Source organism: Ursus maritimus, unplaced genomic scaffold (assembly GCF_017311325.1).
Source record: "Ursus maritimus isolate PB19 unplaced genomic scaffold, ASM1731132v1 scaffold_19, whole genome shotgun sequence".
NCBI classification, from domain to species: domain Eukaryota; kingdom Metazoa; phylum Chordata; class Mammalia; order Carnivora; family Ursidae; genus Ursus; species Ursus maritimus.
In genome coordinates, this window is record NW_024424341.1 from 44836356 (window position 1) to 44861998 (window position 25643).

The 25643-nt window shown below is 50.6% G+C and overlaps 3 protein-coding genes across 6 annotated transcripts; all 3 read right to left on the bottom strand.

Moving 5' to 3' along the window:
* Window positions 1-1082: 1082 nt before the first annotated feature.
* LOC103682512 (cytochrome c oxidase subunit 6B1) lies at window positions 1083-8004 on the bottom strand. Of its 2 annotated transcripts, none has more exons than XM_008712113.2 (4): window positions 7847-8004; window positions 6208-6323; window positions 4726-4826; window positions 1083-1271 (listed from the first exon to the last, which is right to left on the bottom strand). In XM_008712113.2, exons 2-4 carry the CDS (start codon window positions 6311-6313, stop codon window positions 1218-1220), a joined length of 261 nt encoding a protein of 86 aa, XP_008710335.1. In that variant the 5' UTR covers window positions 6314-6323; window positions 7847-8004; the 3' UTR covers window positions 1083-1217. The 2 variants fall into 2 exon arrangements, with proteins under 2 accessions (XP_008710335.1, XP_008710336.1); XM_008712114.2 differs by having other exon boundaries at window positions 7770-7919.
* Window positions 8005-10151: 2147 nt separating this feature from the next.
* Window positions 10152-12584, bottom strand: ETV2 (ETS variant transcription factor 2). Its single transcript, XM_008712112.2, has 6 exons — window positions 12493-12584; window positions 12284-12397; window positions 11959-12018; window positions 11235-11714; window positions 10610-10722; window positions 10152-10367 (listed from the first exon to the last, which is right to left on the bottom strand). Exons 1-6 carry the CDS (start codon window positions 12560-12562, stop codon window positions 10167-10169), a joined length of 1038 nt encoding a protein of 345 aa, XP_008710334.1. The 5' UTR covers window positions 12563-12584; the 3' UTR covers window positions 10152-10166.
* A 4013-nt stretch (window positions 12585-16597) lies between these two features.
* On the bottom strand, window positions 16598-24340 carry RBM42 (RNA binding motif protein 42). 3 transcript variants are annotated; one of them, XM_040632833.1, is made up of 10 exons: window positions 24114-24340; window positions 23744-23888; window positions 22361-22445; window positions 22178-22252; window positions 20545-20610; window positions 20290-20444; window positions 19545-19877; window positions 19099-19216; window positions 16936-17130; window positions 16598-16843 (listed from the first exon to the last, which is right to left on the bottom strand). In XM_040632833.1, the coding sequence occupies exons 1-10, from the start codon at window positions 24239-24241 to the stop codon at window positions 16731-16733; spliced, it is 1413 nt and encodes a 470-aa protein (XP_040488767.1). In that variant the 5' UTR covers window positions 24242-24340; the 3' UTR covers window positions 16598-16730. The 3 variants fall into 3 exon arrangements, with proteins under 3 accessions (XP_040488767.1, XP_008710333.1, XP_040488768.1); XM_008712111.2 differs by having other exon boundaries at window positions 20290-20465; XM_040632834.1 differs by lacking the exon at window positions 20545-20610.
* Between the last annotated feature and the right edge of the window lie 1303 nt (window positions 24341-25643).

The window sequence follows — 25643 nt, forward strand, 5'->3', positions numbered from 1 at the left end:
CCCCTCGTCCTCGTAGGCAGATGTTTCACAAGATCCCTCCCTAAGGCCATGTTCATTCAGTACAAGAACCATCTCTCTGCTCACCCCAATGTGCTTTGGATAAGTCTGTCTCTCAACCGTTTGAGTGGTCTTGAGGAAACACCAATCCAGCCGTAACCTGGTGCTCTAGCTAGCTATGCTGGGCAGTCTGGTGGATGGTATTCTGGACCACCATAGTGTGGCGATTTCTCTTCGGGCAGCAAGGATGAATGTTCTTAATTTGGCCTGCTTAAATGACTTCCAATCATCACCACGAGAAGAGGAGGCCCAGAACAGAGGGAGAAATTACACACTGTGCAGAAAACTGCTTATTAGGGGCGCCTGGGTGGTTCACTTGGTTAAGCGTCTGCCTTCGGCTCAGGTCATGATCCCAGGGTCCTGGGATGGAGCCCCATGTTGGGCTCTCTGAGGAGCCTGCTTCTCCTTCTCCTCCTGCCTGCTGCTCCATCTACTTGTGCTCTGTCAAATAAATCTTTAAAAAAAAAAAAAAAGATACTTAAAAAAACTCCTGCTCATTAGACGATATTAAAAATTTATCATTAATTTCTTAAGACGTAATAATGGTAGTATAATTATGTGTAAAATAAACCTGCAACTCTAAGAGAATACATATACTTACTTATTTCTGGATAACATATGATCCCCAGATTGGCTTTAAAATCACCTAGACGGGGAGGGGAATAATTAGAGATGAAAGTGATTGGTCATTTGTTGGTAACTGTTCAAGCTAGGCGATGGGTACACAGGAGTTTTTATTAGGCTATTTTCACGTGGTTCAAAAATTATGTAAGAAAAGTTTTTTTCAAACTGTATGGATAATAAAGGGGAATATACAGATAAATTTTAGCACACCCAGGGGCTTGAGGCTATTTTGTATAATCACTCACTCTATTGTCTGGTATAGAGAAGGTGGTCAGTTTAATAACATAAAACAAAACAGAAAAAAACAATCACCCTGAAGGCCCTCTTACTGGTCAAGGTATTAATTCCCACCACAGCTTCTTGCCCGACTGTCTGGCTCTTTTACACAGACGCAGTCTTAACACTTTTCCAATGAATATTTATTATTAGTTAAGCCATGATTCAGAATCCCAGGGTAGGGATCCCCATGCACCCAGGTTCCCCTTCACCACCCTGGGAGAAGGATGGAGGACAGAGGAGAGGTGGGCGGAGCCAGTTCAGATCTTCCCAGGAAATGTGCCTTCTGCCCGGCGGTCGTCCCAGGCTGATACCTGTGGAAAGACAGCCAGCGTTACTCCCTTCCTCCGTGGGGAAGCCAGATGGGTGAACGCTTGTCTTCCTCATTCTGCCCACCTGTTCGGTCAGTCAACAAGGAAGCCCCGTACTGCCACTGTTCCAGGAGTGGGAGAATCAGCAGTGACCCAGAAAGACAAAAATCACCGTCCAAAATGAACTGAGCTACTGAGGGGGTAGGGGATTGGCGGGGGTGGGTGGATGAGAAACATCCCACATTTGCTGCGGGGCTGTCCTTGGGGAGATGCAGGACTGTACAGAGATTCAAGAGTGTGGCTGTCCCTGTTTCAGGAACCCCAGAGTCAACACTCAATGATGTTTGGCAGAATAGAGGAAAGAAGACATACTAGGCAGCAGTGAGGGGGGAATAAAAAAAAAAGAGGCTGATCTATGCTCTGGCACGAATGGATCTCCAAGATACATACTCAAGTGCAACAAGATGCAAAACTGCATGGAGAGTATGACGATCCTACCGTTGACCACAGAGGTATGCACGCATATGAGCAACGACAGAAAGGCCCACATCCAACCGTTAACACTCCCCAAAGTAAAAACTAACATTCTGCAACTTGCGGTAGACCTTCCTACAGGCAGCCAGAAGCATATCCATTTAGACACAGAGACTCACATTTATATGCCATACATTAGAGGCAGTGGACAAAAGCATGGATACAGAAGAATGACTCTGAACCCCTGCCCCATCACTTCCTAGCTGTGTGACCTCAGGCAAATTCCTCAACCCTTCAGGGCCTGAGTTTTTAATGATGTAAAATGAGGATAGTGACAACAGTCTCCATCTCATACCGTTTTTTAGCATGTTTGCCCTCACAGAATATAAAGTGCTTACAAAGCAGCTGGCCCACGGTTAAGTGCCTATTTATACACACACACACATACACACCCCCTGTATCACGAATTCTACTTTGAAAAACATACATACAAACTGGGCGATACCATGTAGATTGTCCTACAACTTACCTTTTCCACAACTCTTAGAGCTCTTTCTTTTTTTTTTTTTTTTTTAAAGATTTTATTTATTTATTCGACAGAGAGACAGCCAGCGAGAAAGGGAACACAAGCAGGGGGAGTAGGAGAGGAAGAAGCAGGCTCCCAGCAGAGGAGCCTGATGTGGGGCTCGATCCCAGAACGCCAGGATCACGCCCTGAGCCGAAGGCAGACGCTTAACAACTGCGCTACCCAGGCGCCCCTCTTAGAGCTCTTTCTGTATTCTGTCACATAAATCAAGATAAACGTACCATCGTTTATCTAACTCGGGCTGTTTCTGAATGCTCCTCATTACAAACAGCTCTGCGGTGGACATCCTTGTAGACGAGCATCTTTGTAGGATGTCTACATGTAAAACTGCCACATCTGGAGAGGTTTTTCCCCATTTTGTAAGCTTCTGCCAAAATGACCTCATTTATAGAACCACGAACATTTAGCACTGTCAACCTGTATAATTCTCGCACCAGACCGCAAGGTAAAAATGAGCATCTCTCTGTTGTTTTAAGCGGTGTTGTCCTGACTGAGTGGGGATAGACACTTTTTCATGTCTGGATTCCCCTGGATTCCCTTGCACTGGACTTGTACTGTCTATAGTCCACCGTTTTCTATGTGTGAATTTCTCATTCACTGGGTTTACCTCTCTGTCTCTCTTTTAAAGAATCAGGCTGGTCTGATCCAAATTTCTCTTTGCCCAATGATCCTACTTCATGGAATGGAAACTCAGGAAACCATTAAATAGAGGGGAAAACATTTCTTGCCACGGAATCGTACACTGAAGTGCCATTTTATAAAGTGAAAAAAGAGGCGCCTGCGTGGCTAAGTTGGTTAAGCATCCAACTCTTTTTTTTTTTTTTTAAGATTTTATTTATTAGGGGCGCCTGGGTGGCACAGTGGTTAAGCGTCTGCCTTTGGCTCAGGGCGTGATCCCGGCGTTATGGGATCGAGCCCCACATCAGGCTCCTCTGCTATGAGCCTGCTTCTTCCTATCCCACTCCCCCTGCTTGTGTTCCCTCTCTCGCTGGCTGTCTCTCGCTCTGTCAAATAAATAAATAAAATCTTTTAAAAAAAAATTAAAAAAAAAAAAAAGATTTTATTTATTTATTTGACAGAGAGAAAAACAGCCAGCGAGAGAGGGAACACAGTCAGGGGGAGTGGGAGAGGAAGAAGCAGGCCCCAGTGGAGGAGCCTGATGTGGGGCTCGATCCCAGAACACCGGGATCACGCCCTGAGCCGAAGGCAGACGCTTAACGACTGAGCCACCCAGGCACCCCAAGCGTCCAACTCTTGGTTTTGGCTCAGGTCATGATCCCAGGGTCCTGGGGTCAAGCCCCACATCAGGCTCCCATTCTGGGAGCTCAGCAGGGAGTCTGCTTCTCCCTCAGCCCCTCCCCCTGCTCATGATCCCTCTCAAATAAGTAAATAAGTAAGTAAATAAATAAAATCTTAAAAAAAAAAAACAAACCCAAAAACAAAAAACAGAAACAACCATTTATTCTTACTTCACCAAGTTTTTGAAATAAAGAAACCAGGGTAGCCGTATAAAGGGGGCTTTGCAGAATACATTTATAAGCCCTAACAAAGGGGACACTGCCAGCACCTGAGGGTAGGAACCACACAATCTGATGCTCTCAAGGCGAGGGCAGGCCCAGGTCCCGAGAATGGGGTGTAGGGCACCACCGGGCCTAGAAGCATGCTTCCTGGCACCCTGTCCAGCATGCACCCGATGCAGGCTCTGAGGGTGGAGGTGGGATGCTACATACTTGTAACATCAGGTTACTCAATCCCCCAGGGACAAGGGGAAATCCTGGAAGGGCACGGGGCACTCGAGGACACTTGACAATGTGGCCGGAGAGGGGGAAGGAAAACCAGGCAAGCTGAAGCAGACTGCATTAAGGCAATTTGTTCTCAAGAAATAAGCCCCAAAGGCATACATCAAGGATGCTTCAAATATACTGAAAAAATGAGAACATCACCTCCATCAAAAGGGAATCAGTTAAATAAAAGCATATGTAAGTTGCTAAAACAAGTAAGGCAGACCTATATGCATTATTATAAGAAAGGCTCCAAGACACACTGTAAATCAAATGTGCATAATAAAAAGGCACAGAACTGCACAAGATGGTGAGCCCCACAGGGACGGGGAGCCAGCACTGTGTATGTATTTGTGGAGTCCATGGGCGAGATGGATGTAGCAAGGACGAGGAGAGGGCCCTGGTCGCTCTGGCCAAGAGCCCTGACTGTTTGAGAGTACTGGCGAAAAGAGGGAAGGGAGACAATTCCAGAAAGAAGACAAGGCTCAGTCCCATGGACGGCGCAATGCCCTGTCCTCCCTCTGCTTCTCCCAGATGAGCCGCCACTGAGCTACCATACTTCTCTCTGCTAAGACCCCACCCCAGCGTTCCAAGGGCCCCAGGAGGTGGCACGTACCCAGGATATGGGGCAGAGGGACTTGTACACACGCCGGTACCATTCACACACGGAGACATCACCCCCTTTAGCAGTCATTGCCTTCTCACAACGGTGGAAGTCTGTGGAGAGAGCAGTTCAGGGTCAGCCCAGGCAAGGACTGGAACACATTATTCATCAAAACTGTCAGAAATCATCTTTACTTCACAACAGTTATATATACATACACCCACAAAACAAGTGTCACAAGGAATGTCTATTCCTACAGAAGTACTGATAAGGGCTAGATAGGGCTCGCTAAGTTGATTTTACTAGACAAGTACTGTTTGACTTGAAAATTCTGGGGTCTGGAATGAGGGGGCAACGTGAGGGGCACATGTGGGGATTATGGAAGTCCAAAACCAGGGCAAGGGAAGGGGAAGATGATCTTGGGGCTAAGATGCTGGCATCCTACAGAGGAAGACAGGAGGGAGATAATTTGGTTTTTTAAAGTAGGCAATTACTTAAAAGAAAAAAAAGAAAAGAAAATTACTCCAGGTATTCCACACCTGGGCACATTCCCTACATAGCAGCATTCACACGGATGTCAAATTACATTTAAGAGGGGCGCCTGGGTGGCTCAGTCGTTAATTGTCTGCCTTCGGCTCAGGGCGTGATCCCAGCGTTCTGGGATCGAGCCCCGCCATCAGGCTCCTCCCCTGGGAGCCTGCTTCTCCCTCTCCCACTTCCCCTGCCTGTGTTCCCTCTCACTGTCTCTCTCTCTCTGTGTCAAATAAATAAATAAAATCTTTTTTAAAAAATTACATTTAAGAGAACGTTTATAGCACCGTCATTCGTAAAAGCCTGAAACTGGACAGCACGCAAGTGTCTGGAAATAAATTATGGAAAACTGTACGCAATCAAAATGAGCAAACTACATGCCACGGCAAGGAAGAATCTTCAAAACTGCTGGATGAAGAAGCCCAAACAAAAGAGAATATCTCCAATATTTGTCAAGTTCATCAAGAGGCAAACCTAAGAGCAGTGATAAAACCAAAATGTGACTGCCTTAAGTTGGCAGTGCAGCAGCTCTAGTTGAGGGAGTAGGATGCTGTGTGTAAGACAGGGCGTGCAGTAGGCAAGCAAGCTCAGACTGCTGACAGGATCTCATTTTCTCTCCAGGTTATAGTTACACGGGGGATTCACTTAACTATTATTCATTTAACTGTACATTATGTTTTATGTATTTCCTATATGTATGTTAATATCCGTCTCATACACACACAAATAAATCTTTAAAAAAAAAAATCATTGTAGGAACCAAAGTTTGTGACCCTGGCCCAGATCTTGGATTTAAACAGAGCTGTGATGAGGGGCATGGGCCCTGCAAGGTAGGATGTCCAGGCAAAAAAGAGGCCTGGGATGTATAGATCCCTGAGGAGCAGGCAACAGGTAAGCAAGCACCTTGAAGTGTGGGACCAGGAAAAGGTTCTGCATCCCTTCCCATCCCCGTGCCCTGCTTACCCAGGTAGTTCTGCCAGCAGTTCCTAGTCTGGTTCTGGTTGGGGAAGCGGCTGTCAAAAGGGGCGGTCTGGTAGTTCTTGATTTTGGTCTTGATTTCTTCTGCCATGGTGCTGACTCTTGGAGACAAAGAGAGTGGATGTTGGCAAAAGTTCTAGGGGGTGTAGGCAGGGGGATGTCGCCCACCCAGGCACGGGAGAATGGAATAGGTGAACAAGCCACCACTTTCTCCCTCTCAACATATACACACAGAGGTGAAGGGTGGGGCAAATCCATACATCTAAGTGTGGCAGTTACAGCAGGGCTTGGTGGAGGGCGGTAACTACTTAGCAAAATCAGGCCTTATTCATCCCAAAATAACACTAACTAACATTCACTGAGTGCTTAGTTTAGGCCAAGCACTGTTCTACACTTTACTTCTGCAGCCACCCTAAAAGGTAGGAACTATTACTATCACTGTTTCACAGACAAGGCACAGGGTGTCTAAGTGACTTCCCAAGGTCATACAAGTGCAGGAGCTGCACCCAATCATTGACAGAACCTACCCTCCAGAGGTTCTTCATCTCTTTGGTGCCATGAACTCAAGGGTCTAATGACCCTCTCTCAGAGTATTTTTAAATGCATTAAAAAACTGCAGAGCATCACAAAGAACACCAGTTGTATGTAGCTGAAGTAATCGTAAGTGGAAATGTATTCTGTGACATCTGCAACCATAATTTGATATAAGATGACCTGTGATTTTGATTGTGGACAAAGTCATGTATGATGCAAATATTACTAAAGCTGTTGCCTCCATTCCTAACTGAAGGAAATGCTACATTTCAATTACAGATTAGGAAAAATACAGATGTAATTTTTCCCCCATTCAAGTCCTAGCACACCTTGCATTCTACCGATTTTGCAGACCCAGGGTTAAAAACCCGTTATAAAGTCTTTTAAGAGGTGACACGCAGTTTTTGCCAGGTAATGTGAAACTGCCTCTATCCCAGAGAATTCGAAGAGTAATGGGGTTACAAAGAAGTGAGCAGGCCAGTGTTAAAGTCAAGGGACCCAAGGTAGTGGTGCGGAGTCTCGGGGAAAAGGGTAGAGGGGCGTGGGGAGGAGGACGTAGAATACCAGCGCTGGGACCTGTTCAGAGCAGTTGTTTTGGGGGCCGGGCGGGGGGGCTGGGAGGAAGGGAGGTTCAGGGATGACTCTGAGGCCTCTCCAACGTCCAAGCGGGAGGGAGGACCTGAAACCAGGGAGCCAGGCTGCGGCCCGGGAAAGCCAGGGGGGCCACGCCTGCGGCCTGAGATTGAGGACACTACAGTCCAAACTACGGGATCCAAACCCTGGACACTGGCTAAGTAGCTTAATATCGCTGAGTTTCAGTTGCTCCACTGTCAAAAAGGGATCATTACAGGCCCTACCTCATAGCGCTGGAGGGAAGACGAAATGAATTAATAAAGTCACTTGAAACGTTACCTGGCATTAAAGAAGAGCTACATACTCGTTAGCTAGAGGACTACTAACAGAACAGAACCCCAGGGACCAGGGAAGCCGGACGCCGCTGCCCAGAAACTCACTTCGTTCTCGGAGAAACTAGGTCCGGCTCCTCAGATCCCCAGGATAGGTCCCAGCTTCCCAAGCCCTCGACACTCACCTAAACACACCACAGCAGCAACTCGCAGCTCAATGTGACCCTCAGCAAAGACGCCAGAATCGGACCGGAAGCGGAATTAAGACCGGCCGGAAGTGGGGGAGGTGGAGTAAATGGGAGTCTTCCGCATGGCTAGAGCGCCCTCGGGGAGGCCGTCAGCGAAAACCACTAAGGCCTCGCCCATCCGGGAGAACTCCTAACTCCTATTGGGCTGAATACCTGTTCATCATCTCTTGGTACTCTTGGTCCAATCGTGAGCTTGCGTGGCACTTCGAAGGTCCGAGCTGGGGCTTGACACTTCTGGTTACAGGTTCTCATCACCTTACTGTTTTTACCGACGGAAAGGAGTTTTGGTTCCTTGGGGCTAGCTGTGGAGTCGGCCTGAGAGAAATATCCCAGCAGAAGTATCCTTATTCATGCAAGAATTTCTTATTGAACGCTTACCCTGTGCCAGGTACTTCTGTAAGCCTTGGGGAAGCATCACTGAACAAAACACAAGAATCCTTACTCTCTTTGTGATTATTACTGGATCAGTTGTTAGGGGTTTGAAATCAAGCCAGTCTTTCTCCCAGGGTCATTATCACATTATGAGGAATACCCAGACTCCACCTCCTGTTCATTACCTTCTTCTTCTTCTTCTTCTTGCTCATTACTTTCTTTCCCCAAGCCTCAGAAGGCACAAATTAACACAGATTTGAGTTCCTGAAGACTCAAACCAAAGTCTTGCATCACAGAGAGGAGGGGTTAAGAATAAAAGCTTGGGTCTGGGAGAAATCTGTCCATCTTGGAAAGTGACACATCTGTGCTTCTAGTCAGAGAGGTATCCCTGACTCTTTCATACCCCACAGCTGATCTATCAAGAAATCCTCTTGGCTCTGCCTTAGCAATATATTCAGAATTTTCTCCCACATCTGGTTCTAGCCATGGGCACCTCCAGCCTCGGCTATTGCAGTAGCCCACTCCCTGGCCTCCTGGCTTCCCTACTGCCCTCCACAATCATCCACTCAGCCAGAGGGACCCTGTTAACACCTCAGTCAGATCATTTCCCTTTGGCCCAGAACCCTCCCCTTGGGTCTTGTCCGACTCTCTCAGTCAAAAGCCAAAGTCCTTACAAATGACCTACACAGTTTGGTCCCTCTTATACCCCCATTTCTGTCCTTCTTCTCTTTACTCCCACTGTTCTAGCCACACTGGTCTCCTCCTGCTTAAACATGTGGGCTGACATCCCTTTAAGGGCCTTTGCACTTGCTGTCCCCTGGGTCTGCAGTGCTCTTCCTGAAGCTGTTTCCTTCCCTCACCTCCTTCAGGTTACCTTCTTGGTTAGTCCTCCCCAGACAAGATATTTAAAATGGGCATCTTGGGGCACCTGGGTGGCTTAGTCGTTAAGTGTCTTTCTTCGGCTCAGGTCCTGGGATCGAGACCTGCATCTGGCTCCCCGCTCAGCAGGAAGCCTGCTTCTTCTTCTTCTTTTTTTTTTTATTATTATAATATTTTAAAATTATGTTAGTCACCATACAGTACATCCCTGGTTTTTTATGTAAAGTTCCATGATTCATTAGTTGCCTATAACACCCAGTGCACCATGCAATACGTGCCCTCCTTACTACCCATCACCAGCCTATCCCATTCCCCCACCCCCCTCCCCTCTGAAGCCCTCAGTTTGTTTCTCAGAGTCCATAAGGATGCCTGCTTCTCCCTCTCCCACTTCCCCTGCTGTGTTCCCTCTCTCGCTGTGTCTTTCTCTGTCCAATAAATAAATAAAATCTTTAAAATAAAATAAAATAGGCATCTTGTCAGTCCATGGAAGGACCATTCGTTAGGGGCTCAGTGGTTCCCAGAATGGGGTAGGCTCTCCTTGGGGTCTAGATAGGAGTTCTATCACCCTCAGCTTGGAGTGGGAAGACAGTAGGTGATTTGGGGGATCAAACCCTAGCCCCAATTCCTTAATGGTCCCAGGCACTGAAAGGACACACATAAACTGTTTTTTTTTTTTTTTTTTTTTGGACTCTTGAGTCCTCTCTTCAGGAGGGATACAGTAGGTAAACTCGAAAGTTAATGATTGGGTCTGATTCCTTTACAAGTCCCAGCACAGGCAGGCACAATGTAGGCCCTATAGGTAGTGAGATGATTCCTTTGAAAGTTACATCACACAGTGAGCACACAAGTAGGTCCCCTAAGACTCTGGGTGTAACTTGGGATCACGCGGGCGGGGAGGGGGGTGGAAGGTGAGTGTGGTGGTGCACACTTAGGGTCCCTAGCGGGTTTAGTCAGTATCCGTGGGAAGGATGCAGGCGGCACTCACGACTAGTTTGATGGGATATTTTTATTGGGTCGCTCCTCCCGGTCCACCCCCCGCGCAGTCCGGATAGGCCAGGCCAGGCACGCGGCCCCCGAAACGGTACGTGTACTTGCGCCCACCGCTCTTGCGCACGATGTCGCGGCGGTAGTAGTATCGTAGGCCTCGGCTCAGTTTCTCGTAGTTCATGCCGGGTTTCCTCTTGCGCTCACCCCACAGCCGCGCCACCTAGGACAGAGGCCGGGCTTAGTCTGAAAGCAGGAGGGAGCGGGGCTTGGCAACGGACGGGCGGGGCGGGGGGCGCGGTTTCAGGTACTTTCTGGACGCGAGTTAGTCCGGGTAACTTCTGGCGGGGTGGAGAGAAGTACGAGCTGGGGGCGGGGCCAAGTAAGGGGCAAACAGAGTGGCCCGGCCAAATTGAACGGGAGGAGGCCCGGGCGGGATGTGGCGCGTCTGGGAGGCTCCCCCACCTCTCTGGGGTCACACAGCTGGAACTCGCGGCTGTTGCCAGTCCAGCGGATGCAGTTGCTACGCTCCCCGTCTCGGAGCAGCTCCAGGAGGAACTGCCACAGCTGAATGGGACCTGTGGAGTGCAGGCAGATGAACACACTCGGCTTCCTAGACCCAGACCATGTCCCTTCGACGACCCAGCTGTCCGGGCTCCCTCGCTTCGAAGGTGCAAGGGTCCGGGTGTTCCCAACTCGGGACCCAGAAGTCCAGATCCCTCCACCTTGGGGCCCAAAGAGTCCAGATCCCTCCATATAAGGAACCCAAGAATCGTCCACAGGGACCCAGGCAGCCGGGGCCCCCGTCTCGGAAACTTAGAGCTCTGAGTTTGGATACCACACCTTGGTGACCCAGGCATCCGGACCCTCACCTTTTTCCTCTCAGTTAATCCAGGAGCCTAGGTTCTGGTCTCTTGCTCCCTATTAGACTACCACCGTTTTAGTTCTCTCCTCCCCTACGACCCACCGTCACCGCCTCTCTCTGGCTCTCAGGTGACTAAGCCTCGCACCTTCGCTGCCAGTTTCCCGGGTCCCGCCCCTACGCGCCTAGGCCCCGCCTCACTAGATTCTGGTCCTGCTGACCTCTCACCTCGGTGGTTATTTTTGGGGTAACAAGCCAAGGTTACGCCGTCCGACGGCTGGCTCGGTTCGGAGGACGTGGTGAGATCTGAAGTCTGGTACCCCTTTGAAGAGGTGGTGCAGTCCGTATGCAGCCCCGAGACCCAGGAGGTGGTACAGTCTGAGCCCGCAGGCCCACCCCACGAAATGGTAGAGTCCGCGCTCTGCTCCCCTCCGAGGCCCTGGCCCCAGTAGGCGGGGCCGTCGAGGCCCATAGAACAGTCCCAGTTAGTGGAGCTGGCGGCGGCCTGGGAGCAAGACCGCGGGTTGGTCTCTCCCCCCGAGATGATACAGTTCTGGCCCGCTGCCCCCGCAGCACCAACGAAGGGGGCGGGACCCAGGCCGGGAGGGGCGGGGCCTAGGGCCTGGGAGACGCCGCTCCAAGGGTCCGAGCCGGTGCACTCCAAGTCTGTCCAGTCTCCCGACCACGGAAGAGCCTGAGGGGCGGGCTCTGTGAGGAGTAACAGACCCCAAGTGAGGGGAGCCCAGGTGTCCGGGTCCCCGGCCCCCTCAGGGGTTCTTGGAATCTAAGCTCTCAGCCCTGACGCCCTGCGCTCCCGGATCTAGGCCGTGCCATCTGGAGGACCCAGGCGTTCCCGTACTAGCCCCGTTCCCCTCAAAGATCAAGTTTAAACCTCTAGCTACGGTGGAGGACCCCAGTCCCCTCATTACCCCGCCTCTGCGCACACACTCACCCGGCCCCCATGGAGCTTCTGGGTGCGGTAACGCGGAGTCCCAGTCCGGCTGTGGGAGCCCTGCGAGGGGTAAGAACAAGCAGAGTTTCGGGAAGGGTGTGAGCAATGACTAGAGACGCCCCCTCGACCACCCACCCAGCAGTCTTTATTTGTCCGGGCCTGAGTTATTACCCCCAGCCCCTACTCACTCACACCTAGAACTCAGGACCCTTGCCTCGTCCTCTTTCAACCTCAGCACTTCCAGCCCGAAGCCCTCTCCCCATTCAGCCTTAGGCGTCCAGGCACGCCCCCTTTCTCCCTCAGACCCCGGAGCCCAGCCTCTCACCTTCCTCAGCTCCCAGGAGTGCCAGCCCACAGCCACCTTTCCAGCGTGGCTCCCCTGTCCGCGTGTCCCCTGGGAGCGCCAGTTCGGGGAAATAGAAGCCGAGTTCAGCTCCTTCTGCAGGCAGTGAGGCGGTTAGGGCCCGGTCGGGGTCAGCGGCGGCCCCCACCTGTGCACCCTCCCCAGACGTGGACTCAGTCCCCGCAGCCTACCCAGCCCTGACAGCCTGTTCCCTGGAGGCACTTCCTGTGGAGACGCTTCATCCCAGTTCCAGAAGTCCATGGATGCGCCTTGTCAATGTTCTGGGCAGGGAGAAAAAAGGGGGCAAGGGGTGAGCTGGTGACACTTAGGGACCCTGGAGTCTGGGCCCCAGCCCTTGCTTCTCTCAGACCCAGGAGTCCAGGCCTTTTGCTCCCTCCTTCCCCAGGACCCTGGAATCTTGGCCTCCAGTGTCCCTTTTCTCAGACTAGGAGTAAGGGACTTCAGCCCTCTCCTCCCTCAACCCAGAAGTCCAGGCCCCCAGACATCCAGTTCATGGCTCACCTCTGGCGGGTTTCTCTGTCCCCGGCCAGGGGTCTCAGCCCCATTTCATACTATGTACCCCCTCCCCTGGGGGCCTGGGCAGGGGGGAATTTTCCAAGACGTCAGAGCCGGGGGTCGCAGCAGGGTCGAGTTGCAGGGCCCGGGGCGGGGCCAAGCGCCCCCCGCCCCCGCCCCCCCCCCCCCAGGGATGGCCGCCTGCCTCCTGATAGCTACAGCTGTCCTGCTGCAGGGGTGGCTTGGACTTGGACAGGAGCTTGGGGAACGGTCGTCTCTGAGAGACCCAGGGTGCGGAGGCGTGTTTACGGGGTGATGGGGGTGGAGCAGCGGGTTTGGTGGACAGGTTTTCCATCTTGGGTACTTGATCCTGCGACATGGGGGGTAGGGGGGAGGGTCTGGGGTCAGCTGGGCCGCGCCTGGCTTATCTGCAACAGGAAGGGGGATTTCCGGCCAGACCCCAGGTCCGCCAACGTCACAATCTGTAGGGGGACTGCGGGGCGGGGTGGGGGAGGCCGACCCAGGATCCCCAACCAGGCCGAGTTCTCCCCTTCGAAGGCTTTGAGGACGTTCTGGGGCTGCTCTTGAGTAGTGTCAATCATGATAACATCAACAATGTGACCAATAACCACAGTAATTCTAATAGCTAACATTTATTGAGGGCTCATTGCATGCCACCAACTGGGCCTTGGGCCTTCATTTAATCCTTTTATGAGGTAAGTACTAGTCTTCATTTTATGAAAGGGGAAATTGAAGCCGACTTCCCTTCACTTCTCTTCATCTCCAGAATCCTATGCTATAATAGTTTGAGACAAATGGAGGAAATTTGAGTATGAACCGAATATGAGATATAGAATTATTCATTTCCTTAGATGTGATTATGGTATTATGGTATAAAAGGTCTCTATAAGGAAATGAACACAGATATTTAGGGGTGAAGTATTACTTGCTTCAAATGATTCAGAAAAGAAACAAACGAACCACCTGTATACATGTAACATATATATATACATGCAATAGTTGGGACATAATTATAAATATAAAAAATAAATTTGCTGTTTATCTGAAACTTCAAATTTAACTAGGTGTCCTATATTTTTTTAAAGATTTATTTATTTATTTGACAGAGAGAGAGAGAATGCAAGCAGGGGGAGGGGCAGAGGAAGAGGGAGAGTGAGAGAAGCAGAATCCCCGCTGAGTGCAGAGCCCAACTGGGGGCTCGATCTCACAACCCTGAGACCATGACCTGAGCTGAAATCAAGAGTCGGATACTTAACTGACTGAACCACCCAGGCGCCCCTGTCCTGTATTTTTATTTCCTAAATCTGGTGACCCTAAACCCAGGTAGCTTGGCTTCAGAGCCCGTGGTTGTACCCATCCTGCTGTATGTATTAATAAGTATTTACCATTAAAAAGAACATCTTTGATATGGGCATTTTCCAGTATTCACCCTGCTTGACCATTAACCACTTGCCATTTTGGGGGTGGGAGGACGGGAGCGTGGGTATTGCTCTTCTGTTCATGTTACATTAGGAAATTGGGCCTTCGGAGGGTGAGCCACTTAACGGGTCACAGAATGGGCAGGTGGGGGGTGCTGGGATTGGCCTCAGCATTGGGGGAAGAAAGAGCCCCCAGGTATCTAACCCAGGGGCCTGCAGGGAGGGTATCCTAACCTGCTGATCTCCACTAGGCCCCAGGCCTCCTCTCCCTGAAGCTGGCCTTTCTCCTGCGTGTGTCCGACTGTCCATGGCTCTCCGCCCTAGTTAGTGTCCCTGGCTCTGGGTCTCTGTTGCACCAGGCCTGACTCCAGTGAGGCCTTGTCACCATCTCTCCTGCTAAGTTTCAGTCCCTCCCCATCTCTCTCCCTACCTCCTTATCTCTCTGTCTCCATCTTTCTCTCTGGGTTTTCTCATGTCCCTTCCCATTGTACTGCCTTCACCTGCAGGTCTCACCTCTCCATCTTTGTCTCCCTCCCCATCTCTCCATCTCCGCTTGCTACATCCTTTCATCTCATCCATCTGCCTCTCAACCCCACCGTCGGGCTTTCTCTCCCTTTCCTCAGGAGGACTTAAACGCACTCATTTAAAAGCTTCCTTTCGGAGACAAACCATAAGAGACTCTTAATCATAGGAAACAAACTGAAGGGTTGCTGGAGGGGAGGAAGCAGGGAGGACAGGGTAACTGGGTGATGGACATTAAGGAGGGCACGTGATGTAATGAGAACTGGGTATTTTATAAGACTGATGAATCACTGACCTCCACCTCTGATACCAGTAATAGATTACATGTTAATTAATTGAATTTAAATAGTGAAAAATAAAAGCTTCCTTTCTGCAATCATTCCTTCTTCCTATCTCCTCCCTTGTTCCTTGTTCCGTGACTGAAGTGAGCAGAAGGGGGTCAGGAGCAGGAAGGGCTAGTGATGTGGGGGTAGGGATTGAGGGTCCTGGGGCTGGCTTGTCTAGCCCAGGTGGCAGGGGGCTGAAGGGCACTTCCTGTGAGGGAGGGAGGCCCTCACCCTTCTAACCAGACTGGAAAATGTGACGTCAGAGAGGGAGCAGTAAGGGAGGAAGGCCAGAACAGAGGAAATTTGACACCTCCCCTGGGGGGGGGGGCGACCAGCTTCCCAGAGAGGTCTTGGCATTGTTTCCTTCCTCCTCCCATGCCCCCTCTCAACCCAGGGTTCTGCTGGCTCTGCCCCTGGGAGACCCTCATCCCCTCCCCACGCTTGAACCACGCAGTCTCCCTCCTTCACTTGGTCCCTGCCCCTGCCTCCTTCAGACCTCCAGTCCACAGCATGGCCATGTCAGGGCTCTTTCTAAACTGCAAATCTGATGCCAATCCATTTGAACTTGGTTCCAGCTTCTCAGGGCCTGCTGCTGCCTTCAGGGCGAAGTCTAAGCTCTTAGTCTAGTGTTCAAGATCCTCCTTGGACACTTCCTCAGACAGGCAGTGTCAAGCTTGGGTCTGGGAAGAGAGAGGCAGAAGAGACCCACAGATGCAGAGAGAGAATAGAGACTCAGAGATAGATGCTCAGAGACAAGAAACAGAGGGGCACTCACAGAGACACTCACAGGGAAACAGACACAGAGAAGCTGTGTACTCGAGGGGGTCCACACAGACATAAGGCAAGAGGAGTCGGCTGGGATTTGGCAGAGTGAAGAAGCCGGAAAACAGTCTCAGAGATGCAGAGGGTGAGAACTGCAGAGACTGGGAGAGAATGACAGCAAGAGCATGAGACAGACTCAGATGTGGCCAGTTCCTTCAGGAAGCCCTCCCCAACTCCCAGGTCAGCACCCTGGGCTCCGCCATCCCAACCCTAACCACTCCATGTGGCAACGGGCCAATCTGCCGCCACTGGACCCTGAGCTCTGAGGGAACAGAGTCCAGGACTATTTCAGTCACTGTCCCCAGAACTGGCTAGGCCTTTGGTGAGTTTGCTCAATGGACGAAAGCCTGGAAGGCTGTGACCTCCAGAAGGGCAGGGCCCAGAAGAACCCCTACCTTGTACTGAGAACACAGGCTGGAGTCAGAAGACAACCGGGCTGAGTCTCGGCTTGCTCGCTATAAGCCGCTGCTTTCTCCTCTGTGGAATGGGCTGCACTCAGCATACACTTGCAAGAGGCTTAAGGAAGATGTGATGGGTGCACAGTAGGGACGGAAAAATGCCCATCTGCATGTTTGTCTAGGTAAACTTTTAAAGCTCCCCACGATTCACTATTCCCAGATCCGGGGATGCCAAGCCCTACTCCCCAAAGAGTGCTTCCAAGCTCAGCCAGGGACGGAAATAACGTAAATTTATTGAAACTGGTTTGGGGGAGGGTGGGTGGGTGGATAGTGGGGGATCTTCCAAAGAGAACTGGGAGAAGAGCCAGTGCCCGGCCAGGAGGGAGCGGGTGCCCAGCCACAGACCCTATCTCAGGCCCAGTTTCTTCTTCTCCTTCTGCTTCTTGCGCACCACATCCAGGTTCCGGTCCTTCCACATACTCTTGCGCAGCTTGATGGGGCGTGAGCCCACATACTTCCCTGTGGGAATGGAGGGTTCAAGGTCAGGCTTGGGGTCAGGCTCAGGCCAGATGCTGGTCATACCCACAGTCCCTGAGAGAGGCCTCACCCACCATTCATCTCACGCATGGCGCGCACGTAGTCGCTGGGGTCCTTAAAGCTGACGAAGCCATAGCCCTTGGTCTTGCCTGTGCGCTTGTCTCGGATCACCTTAGCCTTAAGGAAGGATGGGAAGCGGCTGAAGGCGCGTGCCAAGATGTCATCATTCACTTCATTGCCCAAATCCCCACAGAAGATCCGGAAGTCATCTGGGGTTGGGAAAGAAGAGGTCAGAAGATGCAGATGCCTGGCCCTATGTCTGCCTTATTTAAACAGCCCCCCCTTCTCTGGAGGCATCCCCCAAACCCTCTTCCTTCTGTATCCCCAGCAGTCTTGGCCTGGGGCCCTCTCCATAATAACAGCCAACATCTGTATGGTATGTACCCTGCATTAGACTCTCTGCTAAGTACTCGAGAAGTTTTAACACATCTGGAACTCCCAACGGCCCTTTTACACCAAGGCACAGAGAAGTCATGTTACCTACCCAAAATTACTCAACCAGGTAGTGGCAGAGCTAGGACAGGAACTTAGGCACCTGGCTCCAGGGACCCCACTTTTAACTACCTGCACTGCCTTTCCCCACCCTAGGACCATCTCATCTATTCCCATGATGAAGGCTCCAACTCTGTCCTCACCCTGGCCTCTCCTCTGAGCCCCCAGCATCCCTTGGTCTCCTGGACATCTCCCCATGGATATCCCCTAGGCCCTGACACCCATTTGCTTCCTCTGCAAAGCCCGCTCTAATTCTCTAAAACACGAACACACTGTTTGATCCTTCTCCAAGGCTGACCTCCACTGCCATTCCCGAGCATATCCCCTGGGCTGGGCCTGAGCCAGACCGAACATACTCAAGCCCAAAGCATCCCTTCCCTGACAAGGCACATACTATTATTATTATTCCCTTGTTGGAGTGAGGAAAGAAGAATAGAAAGGTTAAGTGACTTGCCCAAGGTCACAGAACTGGGGTCTACAGCCTGCACTGACCACATCTAGGCTGACACTGCCATGCCCTGGCCTGGGGCAGGTAGACGAGTCCCAAAAGAAGAGGCAGAAGTCAAGGACTCAGAATCGCTTCCTCAGCTAGCACTGTGGCTGCCCCACAGCTTCTCTGGTGATTAAGGATACTCTCTGGGAACAAGTTAGGCCGCCCTAAGAGGAAATAGTCTGATAAACTCAGAGAGAGGGGTCTTCTACAAAACAACTGGGCTGGACACTTCAAAAAACTGTTATACGCAAGACAAAATGGTAGGAGGGAGACCATTCTCATGAGAAGATAATCTAGAGACTGAAAACTGAATGCATCCTGATTCACGGGAAAAGATGGCTGTAACAGATGGTTTAGGGACAACTGGGGACATTTAAACATAAAGGGAATATGAGATACTATAGAATGACCATTCATTTTTTTAGGAACGTTAATGATATTATGATATAAAAGAGACTGTCACTTTTCTTAGGTGATGAATGCGGAGGTATTTAGGAGTGAAGTGATAACTTCATTTATAACTCGCTCCAAATGACTGAGCAAAATCCAGAAAGACATACATACACATAGAAGGATAAAGTGAATATAGCAAAATGTCAATTGCTGAATCTAGGGGGTGGATATACATGACTGTTCACTGTGCAATTCAGTGTTAAAAATTTTTTTTAAAGATATTTATCTATTTGACAGAGAGAGAGAGAGAGAGAGAGGGAACACAAGCAGGGGGAGCCGCAGGCAGAGGGAGAGGGAGAAGCAGGCTCCTAACTGAGCAGAGAGCCCGATGTGGGGCTTGATCCCAGGACTGTGGGATCATGACCTGAGCCAAAAGCAGACACTTAACTGACTGAGCCACCCAGGCACCCCCAGTGTTTAAAATTTTTCATAAGAAGTTGGCAGGAAAAAAAAATGCTCTTTTACCTTTAGCAAGCCAGGCCTCTCATGAATAAAACAGAGTTCAGAAAGTCCTAGGTACCAATTGCCTCTACCAAATTCTGTTCAGTGGCTAGGTGAGGCCTGCCCCTCAGAGCCACGGTCTAGGCCTCCCTGAGGTAAGCACGCAGCAGGGCCTGCCCTACAGAGAGGCGGCAGTTGTGGAGTGACCTGGTTTACCTTCCCTGTGTCTGCCCCAAGGAGGAGACCTCGGTGTGTCCTTGAATGAGCAATGCCTGGCCCTGCCCTTGGGCCCCCTTACCTGCATCCCACTCCAGCAGGCTGGGGTCCTCCCAGCTGCTCCCAGCTGCTGTGCGAATGCAGCGTTTCAATTTCTCTGGCTTTCCTTTCTTCTTGTCCTCACCCAAGGGCTCTGGGACCTGTACAGGAAAGGGGATGGGGTGCAAAGGGCTTGGTGTTGGGAGTCTTCTGGACCCATGCATCCCCTTCAGGCTCCCCCACCTGCCTTTGCCCCTCACTCTCCTGCTTCCATAATTAAAGAACTGGATGTACTTCTGAATGTGAGGTACTTGTGTCTGCCTCCTCCTTCCCCATGTCCTCCCAGCCCCTCCAATTTTCTGGGTCCCCCTACCTCCATCAGTAGAGGACTACATGTGGTTTCTGGGTGTGGAAGGCCATGGGATCCTGTCTGTACTCCCCGCCCTTTCTACCTGCCTCCCATCCCCAACTGCTATGCTCCCTGCTTACCTCAAGAGCCATGAGGCCAGGGGGTGGCTCAGGCCGTGGGGGCCGGGGTCGTGGACGCAGGGACAGGAGCTCAGGAATGCGTAGTGGGGGAAGTAGGCCTCGTACAACTTCCAGCGGGAGGGGCAGGGGCTCAGGCTCAGGCAAAGGCATGGCCAGGGCCAATGGCAGGCTGGGCCCGATGACCGCAGGGCCGGTGGGGGCACCTCCTGCCCCAACAGCCACTGCTGCGCTAGCCTCCTCCAGCCCGGCTGCCGCGGCCACCACTGCCTCTTCCTTCTCTTTCAGGCCCAAGCCCAGGCCCAGCCCCAGCTCTCGAGGTGTCGCTGGCTCCTCCTGTGGGCAAGGCGAGACAATGAAGAGCGCCCTTTCAGAGGCTCAGATCTTACTCCCATCCTGTACAACAAAGGAAGGGCCTGAGCCGGAGAGCAGACAAGAGACACCTAGACAGAGAAAGGAGGCTCTAGTCAGAGACAGACACAGGGACAAAGACACCAGGGCAGAAAAACAGACGGGGAAAATCAAAAGAAAAATAGAGATATAGGGACAGAAACAACCCACAGCATGTGTTTCTCTACTTTCCTCACAAAAAGAAAGAAAAACAGATTTAGCCACGAAAAGCAATAGTGAGAGACTGAGACAGAGTCAGAGAGTGAGAAGGCAGACTTAAGACATGGCCCATCAAGCCAGGATTGAGCATCTCCCCAACCTTCACACCTCTGACCATGAGCTCCCTGTCCACACTTACCAGGGGAGGTCTCAGAGCAGCCATGGAGCTCAGAGGGGGCCCTGGGGCCCGAGCCATTGGTGGGAGCATCATAGGTGGTCCGGGGGGGCCAGGCAGAGGGGGGCCCACAAGAGCCTGGTGAGGGGGCCGCAGGGCCATAGGGCGGGGACCACCTGCTGCAGAAGAAAGAGCAGAATCTGTCAGGGTGTTAGTGGGGGAGTTGGAGGGCTGAGGGGGGAAGTTATGTGGCAGGGATGATGACCCTGGCCCCCTCACCTGCTCTCTGTAGCACGTGGGGGACGAAGGCCGGACGCAGGATAGGGGCCCTCTGGGGGGCCACAGCTGTGGGAGAGAGAGATGGGGGTGTGTGTCATGGGGGACCGGGGCACTTGAGGTGAGGTGTGTGTGTGTAGGTACTCTCAGCATCCAAGAAATCCTGGAGAAGAGTCTGGGGAACCTTCTGGGAGATGCAGGAGTCTTTCCATTTGTTCATTCACAAAAATTTACCACTGGGCATCTCCTCTGGGCCTGTCCCTGTTCTGGACAATACTAGGGACACACTGAAAGACCAAAGGCTCTCAGGGAGCTCCTGGTCCAAAGCAGAAGGGAATAGACCCATCACCAGAGAGTGACATCCCAGAGTGATCAGGGCCAGGATGGGGTAAAGCCCAGGCAGGGTGAGTGGAACTAGGAGGAGGAAGCCTGGGGAGTGGTGGGAGCCCAGAGGAGCCCTTTGACCTAGCCAGCGTGGCTAGAGGCTTCCTGGAGAAAGGGACCTGTGAGCTGAAACCTAAAGGATAATAAAGACCCAACTGCCTTTGGTCAGGCAAAGGGTGACTGTAAAGACTACTGGCAAGGAGAACATTTACAAATACAATTTTTTCCCTTTTCAGTTTAGTATAATTGTAATAGCAGAAGTTGAAATTTGGAAAGCATCATAAGAGACTGGTCAAAAAGTCAGTAGGCGTCCAAGCATAGCCTTGTTGGCTGGACCATAGATGTCCTCCTGAGGGCAGCAGGGAGCCACAGCAGGGTTGGAAGCTGGGCAGGGTGACTAGGTCAGATGAGCATTTTGATCGAAACCATACTGGAGAATAAGAAATGTTGAGATTTCTCAGATATCAGATAAAAAAAGTATAACAGGAATTAAGTAACACAATCAATAAGTTTGATCTAATGGAGATCGTACCAGAACTTTATGGAACATGTATTCTTTTCATACATATAAGGAAGTAGTGTCACAAAAACTGACTGTGTATATAAAGGTCACCTTGACAACAAAAGTAAGAATGACCTGTGGAGAGGACAGATTCTAGTTAACTTGATTCTAATTTAGTTAATAGGCTTTAGAAGGTTATATTTGGGTGACAGTGAGCAGGGGAGAGAAGGGAGATCAACAAGAACGTTGTGGGCATTCTAGCAATGCTTCGGGCTCCTAGGGAGCATATGGGGATCTCTCTGTAAGGGGCTAGGTGATGTCGGGTCTTGACTGCCAGGTGAAGAGCTTGGCGCTTATTTATCCCATCAACAGATAGCACATAATGCTTACAATGTGACAGGCACCGAGACTTTTGTCCCTCATGGAGCTTGTATTTTAGAGGAAACAAAAGGTGATAACCATAATGAGTAAATCGTATAGCTTGTTACAAGGTATTAAGTGCTATGGAGAAACACAGCAAAGAGTAGGGATTAGGAGAAATGGCAAGGGGGTTGCTTTGCAATGATCAAGTGAAGCCTTACGAAGGCCAAACTGACAAGTATAGGATCAGGTTTGTGCTTTAGAAAGATGGTAATGTCAGAGCAGGGATGAAATGAAGAGGGTGAGTTAGCATAATGATGTCGGCAAGATGCTGCAGTAGTCAAAACAAGAGTGCTTGGTTAAATGTGGGGTTCTTGGCCCCAGACCTACCTGCTCGACGCAGGAACATAGCTTCTCGAGCCTCTGGACTGTCCAGGTGACTCCGATCACCAGGGCCAAAGCCAACTGTTGGAATGGAAAGAAACAAGGATGGTGGGAGGAGTGTCCCAGGCATCCCTTTTTATTACCGTACCTGATCCCTTGGCTCCCTCTCCTCCACCACTCCTTACTTACCTGGACCCACAAAAGGAGGGCCACCCACCATGGGAGGAACCACTGTGGCTGCAGCAGCTGCCCGGGCCTCCAGAGTCTGTTGGACCTGTTGGGGAGGAAATTGGGGTGAGGGGCCTGATTCAGTGCCCCCAAGCTGCCCTGGCTGGCTTACCCTTAGAGGCCAAGGGTTTCATTCTTTGCATTCCTGTGTGGTGCTGACGATCTGTCAACCTTAAGTCTAAGTTAAAATGTCACTTTTCGCGAAGGCTTTTGGGATCACACTTGTGAAAGCTGTCCTTAGCCCCTCCCAGTAGCAACTTTTCTTCTTATCCTGTTTCATCTTCCTCAATGCATTTGGCACTATTTGAAATTATGTCCAGCCTCTCCTGCTCATCTCCCATGCCACCACCCTGGTCCAAGCCATCATTGTCTCTTGCCTAGATGATTATGGTAGCCTCTTCTTCAGTCTCCTTAACTCTGCCCTAGCCCTCTATAGTCTGTTCTCCAAACACAGCCATAGTTAGTTAATATCTAAGTTAGACCATAATACCCATCTGCTCAAAATCCTTCAACAGCATGCCATCTCAGAATAAAAACCAAGGTCTTTATGGTGGCCCACAAGGCACTACCAGGTCCGGTGTCTATCACCTCTCTGTCCTCATCCTCTCTCACTCTCCCCCTTGCTCACTCTGCTCCAGCCACGCTGTTCTCTCTGCTGTTCCTTGTACATGTCAGGTATGCACCTCTGTTATGGCCCTTGCAATGGCAGTTCTCTCTGCTGGGAATGCTCTTCCCCTACGTATCCCCATGGTTCCCTCTATCATGTCCTTTATATCTTTGACTCTCACTTCCTCAGAAAGGCTTTCCCTGACCACGCTGATAAACCTCTGCCTTTCTTACTCTACTTTGACCTGTCTTTCCCCAGTAAAATATAAACCCCAAAAAGGTAGCAATTGTTTTTCTGTCTTGTTTTCTGCTACATGCTTAATGCCTGGAATAGTGCCTGATGCAGAGAAGGCACCCAATAATCACTGACAGAATGAACAAGTTTCAGTTACTTGTTTTCTTTTTAGTAATCTCTATCCACTAGTCATATATAGCTTGCTACTGAGCAGGTGAACATGACTAATGAGACTGAGGAACTATTTAACTTAAACGTAAATTTTAAATAGATACAGAATATTTTTGTCATCACAGAAAGTTCTACTGGACAACATGCTCTAGAATATAAGCTCCCAAAGGGCAGAGATATTGTTTACTTAGTTGTTACTGTGTTCTCAGTGCCTGGCACATAAAACATTTGTCATGCTAATCAATAAATCGACATGTCAATAGCTCTCTGTATACAAACACTGTGTTCAAGGCACTGTGCTCTCTGATTTGTATGCCTTAGCTCAGCCGTACCTGCTGGTAAGTGTTGGTTGCGATAATTGGGCGGATCACTGGAGCTGCTGGGACCTGCATCGCTTCCACCGTGGGGACCGTGGGCACCGTAGGCACAGCAGTTGGGATGCCGGTTACCGGAGCCCCCAGAACTTCCTGCTCAAACCTGAGGAGGCAAAACCGACACCACAGCTCAGGACTTCGCATTAATTCTAAAACGTTGGGTATACCGCGATAGCGCCTTCACCCCTGCCAACCTCTTCTTACTCCCGCCCCCACAATCCCAAAAGTCCCATTTGCCCATGACAGAGCCATGTAGGGCTAATTTCGGCCTGGAGACTCCAGCGCTCGGTGGCTCTGACTCTGGGACGGCTTTTACCGCGGGCCTTACAGGGCCATCTCCGCCTCCATCTCCTTCAAGCGTTCCTCCCCGCTCTTGCCCGGCATGCCGCCGCCAGGGCCCGGGACCACAGGTCCTCCTGCACCCGGGAGTCCCGGGGCTGGCCCCGCCCCGGCCATCGCTGCTGCCGTCGCTGTCGCCACTACTACCGCCTCGGCCCAGCGGCCTCCGCCTGTTCCGCTGTCTACTCTCTGGTCTTGTCGGGGTTGGCGCCCGTGAATGACGTCTCAGCCAAAGCGACGGGCGCTGGTTCATGACATCATACGGAGCTAGGCCAATGAGAATCTGGCCACACCTGGAGGGCCCACCCCAAGGAGGAATATAGACCAATCAGAGTGTCGAAAAAAGGAACCAATGAAGAGCCTGGGTCTAAGTAAGTGCAGTTAAGTGAGGCGGCCACGCCTTCATTGGAGGAACAAGGGCTAATGAGAGCGCTGTAAAGTCGTTGGCCCCGTCCCTAAAGAGGAAACTGGACCTTTGAGAGCTCAGAAAAGTTCGGAGGCTCCGCCTGTGCCACTGAGGCTCCTTCCGGAAGTTTTAAAACACGGCGTCCACATCAGCCCAGGGTCGGGGGAAGCTAGAGATTGCTGGGTTCCGTGGCCTTCTAGTTGGGGGTAGAAACACACTACCGGACTGTGTCTTCCAGAAAGACAAGGGACATGATGTGGGAAGCTCAGGGGGCGCTTGACCCAGGCTTTCTGGGGAAGGTGACGTCTGAAGACTTGCTAGATGAAAATGGGGATGTTCTGGGTGGGAGGAATAGTTTGTGTAAAGGCCGAGAGAGTAGTAAAATGCGTCAGCTCAGAAAGTCACGTGTGTGTAGGTTTGGTCTCTGTGTCCTTTCTTGGGACACAACTCATCCTTTTTTTTTTTTTTTTTTTTTGTAGTCCTCAGTATGTTTTATTATGGATATTTAAAATATACACGCTAGGGGCGCCTGGGTGGCTCAGTCGGTTAAGCGTCTGCTTTCGGCTGAGGGTCCTGGGATCCAGCCCCGCATCGGGCTCCATGCTCAGCTGGGAGCCTGCTTCTCCCTCTCCCTCTGCCTGCTGCTCCCCCTACTTGTGCTCGCTTGCACTCTGTCAAATAAATAAAATCTTATAAAAAAAATACACAACATCAGAGAAGAATATAACAAACGTCCAGTTACCTCTCAGCAATTACTAATTTTGTACCCTTTTTGTTTCACCTATACTTATTATTTTGCTGGACCATATTAAAACAAATTCCAGACGTTAATAAATTAACCCATAAATGCTGCATGATGTATCTCTAACAAATAAGGACTAAAATTTAAGAGAAAAGAGCATTTTCATACCCGAGAAAATTAATTTCTGGTTCGTTCCCGGGTTCAGCACCACAAAAACAAAAAAACGAAAAGAATATTAATTTAATATTATCTAACATCCAGACTGTTAAATTTTCCCTGTCTCAAAATGTCTTTGTATAAAATCAGGCTATAAATAAGGCATGCACGTTGCATTTGGTTGCTGGGTGGGTCTTTTTTTTTTTTTTTTTTTT